The sequence below is a fragment of the Cololabis saira genome, chromosome 23 (genome assembly GCF_033807715.1).
Source record: "Cololabis saira isolate AMF1-May2022 chromosome 23, fColSai1.1, whole genome shotgun sequence".
Classification (NCBI taxonomy): Eukaryota; Metazoa; Chordata; class Actinopteri; order Beloniformes; family Belonidae; genus Cololabis; species Cololabis saira.
Window position 1 is genome coordinate 32559806 of NC_084609.1, and position 14544 is coordinate 32574349.

The following is a 14544-nucleotide window of genomic DNA, read 5'->3' on the forward strand; positions in this document are numbered from 1 at the left end:
TATAAAGTGGTCTCCCCTCAGCCTGCCAACTCAGAGAAGGAGGAAAGCAACCAAATTCTGCAGTGTCTGTACAGCCGCCCGGATGAGCCGTCCAGTCTGATGTGGATCTATGAGCCGTTCAGATTTTGCTCCCGTCGTTACGTAACGACGGGAGCGATGCGAGAAACCACGCCCACAACTAACTCTGGCCGGAACAACAACAACAACTCCACCGGCCGGAGCTTCCGCCATTTTTTCGTAGCGGTGTATCGCGTCATTCAGGGAGCCAATCAGCACAGAGCCTCATTATCATAGAATCCCGCATAGATAATGAGGTTAGAGAATGTGACGATAAAGACATGGTTTAGAGGCTGAATTTCTAATTTATTTAGCAAAAACAATCAAAAGCTTGTTTTTAAGACATTCAAGGCCTGTTTAAATATTAGATGCCATAATAGGTCCCCTTTAAATGTGTTTTTATTGTAGAAGTTATTGTGTCCTGCATTTATTGCAGCAATAGTAAACAAAGAAAATGCTCTTTTAAACTACATGAACTACAGCCCCCCTCCTTCTTCCCTAATCCACCCCTTGTCCTGCCAGCTTTTGAGTTGGTTACTGTAGGAACACCTATGTACAAACCATAGTCAAACACAAACACAGACTTCTGCCCATAAGTCCATTCTTGTTGTCAGTGTGTGCTTTATTGTGACCTTTGTACCATGGATTTGACCTATAGGGGATGATGTGTTAAACAATTAGGCTTCTCTTCCTGTTAATGTGGCCCGCAGCGTATTGGGGGAAGAGTTATATGGGATCTAAGTTGGCCAGGGGGGGGGGGGGGTGACGACATCCACTGCAAATCCAGGTAGCAGGAACACACGGAGACACACGTCAAGCACTGGAAATCTGCAACAAAAAACCTCAAACCAAACACGAAACCGGCACGGAGCCGACCAAAAACACGAACAGCAATCGACCCAAATCTTGAGATCTGATCGCAGTCTGAGCTATGCTACCGCTACCTAACCCCAAAAACTACAGAGCCAGCATGCAGGTGAACAAGCCAGTGTGTATGTCTATGTGTGTGTATGTGTGTATGTATATGATCATGCGTGTGTGTGTGTGTGTGTGTGTGTGTGTGTGTGTGTGTGTGTGTTTGTGTGTGTGTGTGTGTGTGTATATGTGTATGCGTACGTGTGTGTGTACATGTCTTTGTGGCTGTGTATGTGTGTGTATGTACAGTATATGTTTGTGTGACTGTGTATGTGTGTGTATGTACAGTATATGTTTGTGTGGCTGTGTATGTGTGTGTATATGTATGTGACTGAGTGGCTATATGTGTGTGTGTGTGTGTGTGTGTGTGTGTGTGTGTGTGTGTGTGTGTGTGTGTGTGTGTGTGTGTGTGTGTGTGTGTGTGTGTGCGTGTGTGTGTGTGTGTGTGTGTGTGTGTGTGTAATAAACCAAACAAAGCTCCACCTGAGGTGTATCTATAGTGGGGGACGGGGGGGAGCAACCCCGCCACCCGCGAGACCAGAGGCCGACACGGAAGAACCCGGAACCCAGGCCACCAGCAACCCCACAGAGGGGAGAAGTAGGAGGGAGGCAACCCACCGCCTGCGAGGCCCCCCCCCCCACCGGCGGCGGCGGGCGGGGCCCCCACGGCGCGGGAAGAAGCAGCCAGGGATCCCGCGGCGGCGGACCGCGGCCCAGGCAATCCCCGGCCCCCCGGTCCGGGCCGGACACGTGGCCAGGAGGCCCTCACCCTTCAGGCCAACGACCCCCACCCGGCAGGGGGCCAGCCTGCCCGGAGAGACAGAGCCGCCCCGGCCGCCGACGCGGGCAGGTGCACCCGCCCCCAAGAAAGTGGCCCTCCAGGACCAGAGGGGCGCCCTGGGGGCGCTGTTGAGCCATTTTGCCACGCCCATTAATGTAAACCATTAAATATCAAATTTTTCGCCAGGCCTGACTTGCATGCAAAATTTGGTGACTTTTTGGGCACGTTTAGGGGGGCAAAAAGGCCCTCCTTTCGTCAGAAGAAAAAAGAAAGAAAAAAGAAAGAAAGAAAAATTCCTACAGATACAATAGGGCCTTCGCACTGAAGGTGCTCAGGCCCTAATAATAATAATAATAATAACCATCTTTGTATAATATACGATGGAGACATATCTAACGATGTATGCCATGTATGGGTGCACATAGCGGTTCGGGCCGTATTAACAGACGAAAAAAGAGTGTGGAATAATAATAAGAAAAGGGAAACCTTTTCTGTATACTAATATATCGCCTTCATTTTTCAGGTTTTTCCGGCCGTGTTTTATTTTTTGGGGATTTTTTTTGTTCCACATCAGAGCGGGGTCATGCTGCACACCCGCTGGTGCGCACCAGTGGGACTTTTGAGACTTTAGCTTGTTAGCAAAATGCTAGCAACATTGCCCTTTGGCCCATTCTGGACGATTGCAATATGGTCATGCCACTACTTGGCATGCCCATAACTAGAAAATTTCAGAAATGTTGATATGGGCATGCCCTACTGCCCATTCGTCCCCTCTTGCTGCTTTGGTTTGGGTGTGTAGTGGTTGTGTTCGGGGTGGTTCTATGTCAGTTTGAGGTGTTTACGGTTGTATTGCATTAATTCCTGTGCTCCCCACAGGGGGTGTGGTTTAGGGTTGTTTAGAAACCACACCCTCTGCTTCGGGGTTGTGTGGTTTATGGTGATTAATAATGGCCAAGAAGTAGTTTAGGGTTGTTAATAAACCTTTGGGGATGGGGCCATTTGGCAGGCATTTTGATTTAAAATGTACGTAAATCACAGCTTCATGAAATTTGAATAGTATGTAGTCCGCAGCGAGGCGAGTTTTGAAGCATTTGAATCATGTCCCTACGATAACCTGTTGCCTAGTAACAAGCGTCCAAAGTGAAGTTTACTTTTTTTTATTGAAAGTTTAATATCTCAAAAACTGTAATAATTGGCATAATGAGGTTGAAAGATCTTTTGGTCCGAAGCGAACCGAGTCTGGGAACATTTGAATGGTGTCTCTACGATAAAGTTTGGCCGACCAATAAGCACAAATTTTCCCCTTTTTTTCCACTTCTTGGCATCTAGCTTTGCCACGCTTTTGACTGAGAAAAGTATTGCCTCTTCAAGGCACGATGGATTCACATGTGTTGATGTATGCTATGAGGAGGGCCCAGGCCAACACATGGCCAAAGTTCCGGGGCCGTCCTCGGAACCAAGCTGACCGATGAGACAGTTCGGGGGGGTCGCCCTCGGGGCCGGGCCGACCGGCGAGACAGTTTGGGGGGTCGCCCGGCGAGACAGTTCGGGGGGGGTTGCCCTCGGGGCCGGGCCGACCGGCGAGACAGTTCGGGGGGTGGTCGCCCTCGGGGCCGGGCCGACCGGCGAGACAGTTCGGGGGGGTCGCCCTCGGGGCCGGGCCGACCGGCGAGACAATTCGGGGGGTCGCCCTTGGGGCCGGGCCGGGCCGACTGGCGAGACAGTTCGGGGGGTCGCCCTCGGGTCCGGGCCGACCGGCGAGACAGTTCGGGGGGTCGTCCTCGGGGCCGGGCCGACCGGCGAGACAGTTCGGGGGGGGTCGCCCTCGGGGCCGGGCCGACCGGCGAGACAGTTCGGGGGGGTCGCCCTCGGGGCCGGGCCGACCGGCGAGACAGTTCGGGGGGTCGCCCTTGGGGCCGGGCTGACCGGCGAGACAGTTCGGGGGGTCGCCCTCGGGGCCGGGCCGACCGGCGAGACAGTTCGGGGGGGGGGGTCGCCCTCGGGGCAGGGCCGACCGGCGAGACAGTTCGGGGGGGTCGCCCTCGGGGCCGGGCTGACCGGCGAGAAAGTTCGGGGGGGTCGCCCTTGGGGCCGGGCCGACCGGCGAGACAGTTCGGGGGGTCGCCCTTGGGGCCGGGCCGACCGGGCGAGACAGTTCGGGGGGTCGTCCTCGGGGCCGAGCAGACCGGCGAGACAGTTCGGGGGGGGTTGCCCTCGGGGCTGGGCCGACCGGCAAGACAGTTCGGGTGGGTCGCCCTCGGGGCCGGGCCGACCGGCGAGACAGTTCGGGGGGGGTCGCCCTTGGGGCCGGGCCGACCGGCGAGACAGTTCGGGGGGTCGCCCTCGGGGCCGGGCCGACCGGCAAGACGGTTCGGGAGGTCGCCCTCGGGGCCGGGCTGGCCGGCGAGACAGTTCGGGGGGTCGCCCTCGGGGCCGGGCCGACCGGCAAGACAGTTCGGGGGCCGCCCTCGAGACGCCCTCGTGGCAGGCGGGTCAGGAGGTCGGTCTCGGGGGGTAGCAGGTGGGTCAGGCAGAACCTGAGGAGCCGGCTTAGGGGCAGACAGGATACGAGGAGCCGGTTTAAAGGCAAACAGGATACGAAGATGCCGGTTTAAAGGCAGACAGGATACGAGGAGCCGGTTTAAAGGCAGACAGGATACGAGGAGCCGGTTTAGGGGGAACCCGAGTCTTCGGAGCTGGCTGAGGGGGAACCCGGGTCCTCGGAGCTGGCTGAGGGGGAACCCGGGTCCTCGGCACTGGCTGAGGGGGAACCTGGGTCCTCGGCGCTGGCTGAGGGGGAACCCGGGTCCTCTGCGCTGGCTGAGGGGGAACCCGGGTCCTCGGCGCTGGCTGAGGGGGAACCCGGGTCCTCGGCGCTGGCTGCGGGGGGACGGTGCGCCCAGGACCACCGCCGGAGCGAGAGCAAGCTGGGGCCGGCGCCGACGTCGTCGTCTCCCAGGAGCCTGAAGGCTCTTGGGCCCACCTAGAGCCAGGCGTGTTCCCCAGAAGGGGGACTCCTCCTCCTCGACCCGGCGCATGTTCTTTTTTGACTCCCGGCATAGTGATGAGCTCTCCCGCTGGGTCCATCTTGGCTGGTCTGTTCTGTCACGGTGAGGTTTTGTCGAGGACCCAAACGCAGGAGAGCAGGAGGACCGAGGCAGGAGTTCCAGAAAACTCTTTATTTGTAACGAAAACCAAAAAAGCTGCTGAGCAGGATCAACAAGGCAGAAGATAATTAGGACTCCAAAAAACCAGACGAGGAGAACATGGAGGGAGCAAACAGTACGTACCAGCAAGGAGCAGGGAAAGACAAGACTAGATATACACAGGGGATAACGAGACACAGGTGCAGACAATCAGGGCAGATGGGAAACAGGAGGGACAGAACAGAAACTCAAACTAGTGGAAATGTCAAACCCTGACAGAACCACCCCGAACACAACCACTACAGCCCCAAACCAAAGCAGCAAGAGGGGACGAATGGGTGGTAAGGCATGCCCCTATCAAAATTTCCTGAAATTTTCTAGTATTGAGCTGTTATTGGTAGACATCAATAGCATTTTCATCCAGATTGTATTTTGGACGCAAGATCTATATTTTATGTCTTACATCTCAATTAGCATAATTACTCTTACGCTGCCTAACCCCACTGTCCCCTACTAAACTTGTCACATTTTGGAAAGCATATGCTTCAAACTATTCTTTTTGTTTTGTTTTCATTTATTTTGTTTCCATAATTATCTGTTAATCACTATCCTAATTGTTTATCCTCTTATTAAAACAACTTTACTTCTTCTAACCCCTAGCTTATATCTTGGAGAAACTCCATGACTGTTGTTTCTTTGATGATGAGGTTCTGCCAACCATGTTCTTTCTTACACTCCATGATGCCATGCTTCACATTTTAGAGAAATGTCCAGAGCCTGCAGAAAAGAAATCCATCTATGAAAAGGTAAAGAGGTCAAATATTAACTCTTTACTTCATGACACAAAAACTAATATAATAGTGATGAATATGTACAGAACATCCATCTCTTCATGTGATTGTGCAGATAGATACAACAGTCACAGTTCATAAGCCCACTACGAGTTTGAGGATCAGAGATAAAAATGTAGGTCCTTTTTTTTTTCTTTTGTGCAAAAGTGAAATACTCTCATTCTCAATGAGCCTCTGCATTGTCTTATACTTTTCTATATGCTTTTCAGAAGTGTAAATTGTTTGGTCATTTGATTTATTGGTTTGTAGTTAAAAGGAGAAAATAAATGGGATATCCTAATTTAAAACTATATGCTGTTTTTGCAACCTTAGCTATTTGATGTTGCGACCATGTTATATAATGTGTGTTAGCGTTTGTGAATTATAGTTTTTACAGCTTCTCATGGTTCTTGCTTGTTCTTTCCTATAGGCTCCTGACCGGGAGACCAGGTTTTAACCTGTTCAGAACGGGAACGTGAAGACTGCTGGGTGAAAACAACAAAGAGAAAAAGACAATTTAATAATTTTATTGATTATGTTGCACAATGACTCCCACAATGAATAATTAGATACCTTCTAAGTTTATTTACTGTACTATAAGAAGAATAACTCTAGCTATTGTTTTTTACACTGTACGTTGTGAATTTGTAGGCGTTTGTTTGTGCAATGTATTTTACATGTTCTACATTTTCATAGCAAGGAAATAAAAATATTTTGACAGTGTTGTCAATGTACTGTTTTGTTTTGATGAAAACAATGTGCAAAAGACTTAATATTCAGTAAGGAATGTTGAAATTAAGGTTTTCTGTCTCTAAATTATATAGACTAACATTAAAATTGTCTTCATAAAAGCAGAATCATAATTTTTCTTTCCAGTTCTCCCTATATTTTTATTGTTTGGGTTTGCATACCTTTCTTAGATCATTGCTTGTAAGTGCTTGATCACAGAACTTTTGGTGATTACGTAATCCCTTTCTACCTTTAAAGTGAAGTAAACGGTAAGCAATAGACACAATCGGTTCATAAAAAATAATCAGTTCATAAAAAATAAGTGAAAACAAAACACATTCATCAACAATCTGTTTTCCACATATACAATGAGGTTTTTAAAACAAACCAAACATGTTTAAGTCAAATTTAACATCAAATACAACTTTTAAATATCTATATGTAAATACTCAATAAAACATTGAAAATATAAGTCAAAATTTCTTTAAGATTGATGATTGGTACATCATTTATAATAGGTACTGAAAAATTACTGAATAAAAAAAAGAGAAAAGAAAAGAAAACGGTATGACATATGCTAACTCAATGAACCATTAATCTAAATGTGTTAATGATTAAACTGAGCATGATAAAACACACAAAGTGATAAGATTTATCTCAGATCTAAGATTAGATAGTCTGGGTAAAGGTTCTTGTGAGAATCTTTCTCCAGTATATTTTGCATTAAAAGTTAGACTCTTAAATACTTGAGGTGTGATGATGACTTTGAGGAAACACTATGTGGTGTCCAGACCTGTGTACTCGGAGGACAGCTTTGCTGAAGATCATGAGAAAATCCAAAGAAAGCACAAAACCATCCTAGACCATGGTAAAGAATATCTTACGTAAGTGAATGCTCGCTGCTCATAAATCAGGGCTATGGTGTTTAGTAAAACATAATTTCAAGCTGATCATCTGCAAAATATGTATTTGGTCATGACTGAACTGAACATGACAATAATGCTTGTTTTTACAGTTGTGATGCAAAACGTGTCAGGAATGCTGTGCTTTCTCGTCTACCTATCGTTGGGTGGATGAGGAGTTACAGAGTTAGAGAATGGCTGCTGGGCGATGTGGTGTCTGGGATTAGCACTGGACTGGTGGCCATCATGCAAGGTAACGATCCAAATATTCATCTTTGATGCATTCAGTGCAAAACCATTTTGCCTACTTTGGGAAACACTGTATACTCATGGAATAACAAACCTGCTGACCACGACTGCTGACGTCTAGGTCTATGATGCCTCTGGTTTCTTTGGGTGTAATGGGTCATGTATCGTAGTAAAAACCAAACGATGTTTTCATTGTTTGGTTTTACAACAAATAACCAGGAGACATAAACTAATGAAACAGAGACACTGCATACAAATAGATAAATTAACTGATGTGTAGTGTGTGATGCAGTATGCCAAGTTACATTATACAGTATTAGGTGTTAATAAACACAGTTCCTACTTACATTAACTCTCACTAGCTACTTGAAGTTTATAGTATATCTGAATACAAACTCATTTATGAAGTCAAGTTATCAACAGTAAAAACAATAATTTTCTTTATTGCAAAATATTCCAGTTTCACTGTAAAGGTTCAATGGCTGTACAGTGACTACATGTTCCTGACTCATTTAATTCTGTAAATATTGATTCTTTTAGACGGAAGAATGGCAGGTAAATAGTGTTACACCACTGACTGGATATGATTGGAATGATATTAGGAAAGATTTTTTATTCCTGTGCAAATGTTCACATTTATATTGTAATCCTTTACAGATCTACTCTTTTTGGGGAACACTCTCTTTTCATAACCCCATTGCCAGAATATACAGGATCACTATCGGTTAATTTTTTTTTACAGTCCTTTCACTTTGCTCAGACTTGTGAGTGGCTATGGTAAAGAGTTAATTACACAAAGTTTAAAGTTGTTACACAATGCATGATGAGGGGTTAAAAAAACATGCATCATCTTACATTACTTTATATCCATCCTTTACATTGTATACATTAATTGTACATTGCTGTAAATTAAAACTGTATTGATCGTCATTGGCATTGTGTGATTTCTACCCACTGTAATTGTTTTGGACATTTGTATCAACATACATGACATATTTTCTTGTGAGACTGGGTATAAATATTACTCAAAACTGTGAATTTGTTTGTGACTATGGTTCAGACTTAGACATGCAAAGACAAAATAATTGTGAAATCATATTTGCCCAATAAGTTTGCCAGCCCGTACGGGGTTTATTGTTTACTACCAAATTTACATCTAATTTACAACTAATTTGCCAACACAGCAGGTTCATCTTTCATTCAAATAGTATTTACCTATACTCTACCAAATACTGTATTTCTGCATCAAAGGGTTTTTCATCAAAATTTGAAATACACCTCATGACATAGTACCGTAAGTGAGAAAATGGCATTTAGCTACATAATTAGTCTTTCAGTAACTACGCCGTCATTTTTTAAATGTAGATTTTATAAATATAGTTATCTTTCCAAACACTTAAACTTGTCATAACTTTTATCTTTTTTTATCTGTCTCTTTGTTGAAGGTATCTCAAATATGTGACCTTAGGTCTTTTCCTTCTTCCATTTAGGACTTGCCTTCTCTATAATGGCTTCACTGCCTCCAAGCTACGGACTTTACACAGCTTTCTTCCCCATGCTAACATACTTCTTCTTGGGCACTTCAAGGCATATATCTGTTGGTATGTCATGCAAAAGTGGAGTTATAAAATGTTTTGGCTCATTACATTTTTACAACTCAACTGTATCTTTTAATTATCATGTAGCTTTTTGTCTCTACAATCCGTCCTCGTGTAATAAAACAGTTTTGTGTCAGCAATCATAAACGCATAAATCATACAGGATGCCTTGACAAAGTTACTGCTCTTACCATTTTGTCAAGAGGAGATAAGACTATATATGATATAGCTCAACAACCTATGAAGCCAACATTCTCTACAGGCGCTTTCCCTGTCCTGAGCCTGATGGTGGGAGCCGTGGTAACCCGCCTGGTCCCTGAGGATGGACCATCAGCAAACATCACAGACTTTGAAGGTCTGACCCCGCAGCAGCAGAGAGTCCTGGTGGCCTCCTCTGTCACATTCCTCATGGGAATTTTCCAGGTAGATTGGATTCATTTTCACAGCAGGGCCTTTAACATGTGGTGACTGCAAGTCACAGTGCATTATATCCCAAGCAGAGAATGAACACAATTCATTAGGATACTTCTTCAGCAATGGAACAAATTCAAAAAAGAGATATCAGGAAACTAGTATGATAACAAAATCAAGGAACCGTTTGCTGCTCTTCCTAAGACAGACATGTTTCTACAGATTAGTGACACTGACGTAGTCATCTACTGTACTGTTCAACTGATGAAATACTCAGATGTGTCTACAGTCGCAAGTCACATGACATCCGTGATCATCATTGCATATTCAGCAGTGGGCAAGAGATTTTCAAAATGGACAATGGTCATCGGAAGTTCCACTGTACGAAGAGCTTCCAACCTACAGTACCAAGGAACTGAGTCAATCAGTGACCACTGCTGACTGTTGAATGTGGTTCCACTGTTTATCATCTGAGGAAAGGGTTTGTGTCATGTTCTCTCTTGAGTCAGGGGTAGGATAACACTGGGTGAGAGCTGAAGATATTTTGAGATGTTCATCCATCCATTATCTTCTACTTATTTGGGTTTGGGTTGTAGGGTAGCAGCCTAAACAGAGAGGCCCTCCTTCTGCCCACCTTCCTCCCCCAGCTTTTCTGGGAGGACACCAAAACCTTCCCAGGCCAGAAAAGAAATATTATCTTTCCAGTATGTCCTAGGTCTGCCTCAAGACCATTTCCAAATTTCCGAAATACCTCCTTAGGGATGTGACCAATAGCAATCCAAACCACATGGTCAAACCAACTACATTGGCTTCTTTTGATATACAAAAGCAATGGCTCTACTACTGTAGCATTAGTGAACTTCTCACAGTGTCTCTAAGGTACAACCTTCTGCCCAGTGTTTCCTCATTTGTGAACAAGACTTTGAGATAGTTAAACTCATCCACTTGAAGCAACATCTCATTCCCACTCAGGGCATTCAGTGATTATTGATCTAAGAACCATGGTCTCAGATTTGGAGGTGCTTTTTAACCATCTTTTAGAAATCTCAAGTTCGTCACAGGGTCCACAGACTCAACTTCCTTTAAGGAAGAGAAGATGTGTTAGTGGAATTGAGAAATGCCACCATCTGATGATATCCCAAGACATGGTTAATAGCACCCTACCCTCACTTGAGCTGCCTGACAGTTTGCCAGAATTTTGTTTGGGATTTTCATCACAGCAACTGTCAAGCCTGTAATCTGCTTGGCCTGCCAGTACCTGGATTCTGGAGTCTCATCCAAATCAAGCTTGATAAGACTCAGTTTGTCAACCTCTCTAATCTGTGATGACCATCACCAGCATCAACGATCTTGCAGGTGTGCCACCTCAACAGTGGAAGTGTGGAACATTGCTCATTCAGACTCAGTGTCCCCAACCTCATTTGGTACTCGATTGAAGTGCTTAAGATTCTTCTGGCAGGTTCCTCTGCCGGAGATTCCACGCAAACTCTCACATCATGTGTGGGTTTACCGCTCTCTGATCCAACTCCCCACCAGGTAGTGATCAGTTTACAGCCCCCTCCCTGCCTATCTTACTGTCCAAAACATATGACTGCAGAGCCAGTGACACATCAATCACCTATTATCACTATGGCAGTGGTCATAAACCCTGGTTCTCGAGATCTACTGTCCTGCATGTTTTGGATGTTTCCCTGCTTCAGCACACCATGACACAAGTGGCGATGTCACTAAGAGACTTTAGCAGACCTCGATGGTAATTTAATAATGCTCATGAATTAAAATCAGGTGTGTTGATGTAGGGAAACATCTAAAATATGCGGGTCAGTAGATCTTGTGTGCCAGGGTTGATGATCACTACACTACAGATGGAATGTGCTGATGCCATGAGCCTTTGTGGACACTATTATGTTCAAACATGGTTTTCGCTATAGACAAACTATGAGTGGAACATAAGTTCAACAAAAACCACCATTCAGATTCAAGGGAGAGAAAATGTTCCTCTCAATGATGCTCCTCAAGGTACCACTGTCACTGCCCACATAAGGTACCCCAACAGAATGATGAAGTCCCCATTGGGTGTACCTTCCAGCACCCCATCTAAAAGTGTCCCTTGATCCATATTCACAAAAAATCTACTCTCTCATCAGCTACGGAAAAAAACTCCAAGACGGGTGCTATCACAGTCCTGCAGAAAAAAGGCTAGATTGTTTTAAATACTCTGTATACAACAATTGGGTCTGAATGGCTAGTGCAAAGTTAATGGTATTTAATGGGCTCCTACTGTGTTGCAAAAGCATTAAATATGGGTTTTATGTGAATTATCCCATGTGACGCTACAGTCTCAAGCTATCTGTGTTTTCTCTCTGCTTTTCTCTCCAATCTAGGTTGCCATGGGTATCCTGCAGGTGGGCTTTATTGCTGTATACCTGTCAGATACTCTGGTTTCGGGCTTTACCACAGCAGCTGCTGTTCACATCTTGGTGTCCCAGCTCAAGTTTGTGTTAGGTTTAAATGTTCCAGGAATCAGTGGTCCACTCTCTATTATATACGTAAGTTCAATTCAATTCAATTCAATTTTATTTGTATAGCGTCTAATACAACAGATGTTGTCTCTAGACGCTTTCCAGAGACCCAGAACATAAACCCCCAAGCAATTATTACATAAACAATGCCAGGTAAAAACTCCCCTAGTGGGAGAAAAGCCTTAAGCCAAACAGTGGCAAGGAAAAACTCCCCTTTAGGAGGGAAAAAACCTGGACCAGGACCTGGATCATAAGGGGGGACCCTCCTGCTGAAGGCCAGACACGCAGGGATGTGGAAGCAGCAGCGGGATGACCAGAGGGGGGTAGGGGACCGCAGGCAGGTGGAAGCAGCAACTGGATGACCGGGGCAGGGGGGGGGTCGCAGCCCAGCACGCAGCTCTAGCCTGCAAACAAGGTTCAGGATTGGTCTGATCTGACATTTGACCAATTCGTATCCATGCAATTTTATAGTTGGAACTAGGAGAGGTTTCCCTACTCAAGTTGCCTTTACATGACCAGCAAAATGACCTGACATGACTAGCCATCCAAGCACAGGGGTTCTGTGGGTTTGTGCTGTTTGTAGCTTCAAACTATGTGAAGAAGCTGATGATGATGTTTCGCAAAGAGATGATCAGGGAGTCCGATGTGGGGGAGGTGGGAGGCCTTGTATGTTCCTTTGTGCTCCACTACTGTGTTATCATTTTAGCATACTGCAGGGGACTACTTTAAGAACTGGGTCCATTCTTACTTTCATTTCCCCTAGATCCTGTTTCTCCTTTTTTGACAATTTTGTCCATGAATTAGTTGTCCTGGTATACCTAATAACATGACCTGTGGAGTATAGATGTGGTGGTGCAGTGTGGTTTGGGCTTAGCTGTAGGGGAAGCTGTGGAGCAGCAGTTCAGGTTATAGAGGGAGCATGCTATCTGCTTATCACTGGGACTTCTTAAAACAGTGCCAACTGGAGTTTGAGGGTGGAATCTCTGGCTGCTCACCACCCTCCTGTACGAGGTTTTGAACTCCGGGAAGAGTATTTTGTGTTAAGAAATCCCATTGCCTGCATCATTTAGCTAGATATTTTTTGCTGGTGATTGAATCCTGCTACAACAGACTTCATAGCGCGAGAGAACCGTCTTAGAACCGTCTGTAGTATACTACCATTTTCAATGGTAGTATACTTATTTGGGCTTCTTTATCTTTGAAGTCGATTGAAGGAATCGACTTCACAGGCACTTTTTTTCTCTCTTATTTTCTACTTTTTTGCCATGTTTTAGAAAAATTGGGTTGCTTGATAGACACATAGACTAGTTAAGCAACATTTTTTCTCACAATTATGATCTTATTCATCCAAATGAATGGGCACAAATCATCAATGTAACACCCTCCCATAATCCTACAACCCTCCATGTGAACCCATCCAGTTAGAGATCCAGCTCTAACGGAGAAATGTGTCGTCTGCATCCCCTAAAATGACTGAATGACTGCACTACCGGGGAGGAGGACCCTGCCAGGAGGGCCTTTTCTTTTTTCTTTGTTTCTAATCAATTAAGTTCTCTTTGGGGATTAATAAAGTTTTTTTTTAATTTGAACTTGAACGCTCACCAATCACAACATCTTTCATCTGGAGTTGACACAAGGAGTGACAGGACAGATTTATTTCTACTTTATTTCATCTCGCATTTCTTGGGTTTCCTGAGTTTATGAGATGTCTAACTTGCTGACACAAACAAGTTGGCTATAGTGCCCTGCAGGAATCCCTCCCCCAAATGCAGTCAGAGACTTGTTAGGGCCCAAGCACTTACAGTGCGAAGGCCCTATTGTATCTGTAGGAATTTTCCTCCTTTTACTTTTTTCTTTTTTCTTCTGACGAAAGGAGGGCCTTTTTGCCCCCCTAAACGTTCCCCAAAAGTCACCAAATTTATCACCAAGCCAGGCCTGGCGAAAAATGTGATATTTAATGGTTTGCATTAATGGGCTTGGCAAAATGGCTCAACAGCGCCCCCCTAGAAAACTTTGTGTCTCAAGCCCCATAATACGGTTTGACGTACATGAACGAAAATCGGTACACACCTGTATCATGTCGCAACTTAAAGAAAAGTCTCTTGGCGCCATGGCCGAAACCGAACAGGAAGTCTTAATCGTGTAATTTTGGCACAATTTATGCCCTTCCTTCGGCAGTTAATACGGCCCGAACCGTAATGTGTTATACATCAAAATGTGCGTCTCCATCCTGTGACGACGCGCATTACTTTTCTCTTTCAAAAGCGTTACCGTGGTGACGCTAGACGTCAAAAAGCGCGCCCCCCCTTCATCTCATTGGTCCATATTTGATAGTTCCTACTTTCTGCCATAACTTTTGAATGGTGTGATTTAAAGACTCGTGGGTGGTGTCATCGGACTCGGT

At 45.4% G+C, this 14544-nt stretch overlaps 2 protein-coding genes across 3 annotated transcripts in view; both read left to right on the forward strand.

Moving 5' to 3' along the window:
- Window positions 1-6534, forward strand: part of LOC133424516 (chloride anion exchanger-like) — a 45522-nt gene extending 38988 nt beyond the window's left edge. Inside the window, exons 19-21 of the mRNA XM_061715182.1 lie at window positions 5560-5705; window positions 5806-5865; window positions 6160-6534. Coding sequence (XP_061571166.1) covers window positions 5560-5705; window positions 5806-5865; window positions 6160-6186 — 233 coding nt within the window. The 3' untranslated portion in view covers window positions 6187-6534. The remainder of the gene's footprint in view (window positions 1-5559; window positions 5706-5805; window positions 5866-6159) is intronic.
- Window positions 6535-7116: 582 nt separating this feature from the next.
- Window positions 7117-14544, forward strand: part of slc26a3.1 (solute carrier family 26 member 3) — a 19604-nt gene continuing 12176 nt past the window's right edge. For both annotated transcript variants that reach the window (XM_061715183.1, XM_061715184.1), the window contains exons 1-5: window positions 7117-7342; window positions 7474-7613; window positions 9100-9210; window positions 9470-9630; window positions 12003-12167. In XM_061715183.1, coding sequence (XP_061571167.1) covers window positions 7215-7342; window positions 7474-7613; window positions 9100-9210; window positions 9470-9630; window positions 12003-12167 — 705 coding nt within the window. In that variant the 5' untranslated portion in view covers window positions 7117-7214. The remainder of the gene's footprint in view (window positions 7343-7473; window positions 7614-9099; window positions 9211-9469; window positions 9631-12002; window positions 12168-14544) is intronic.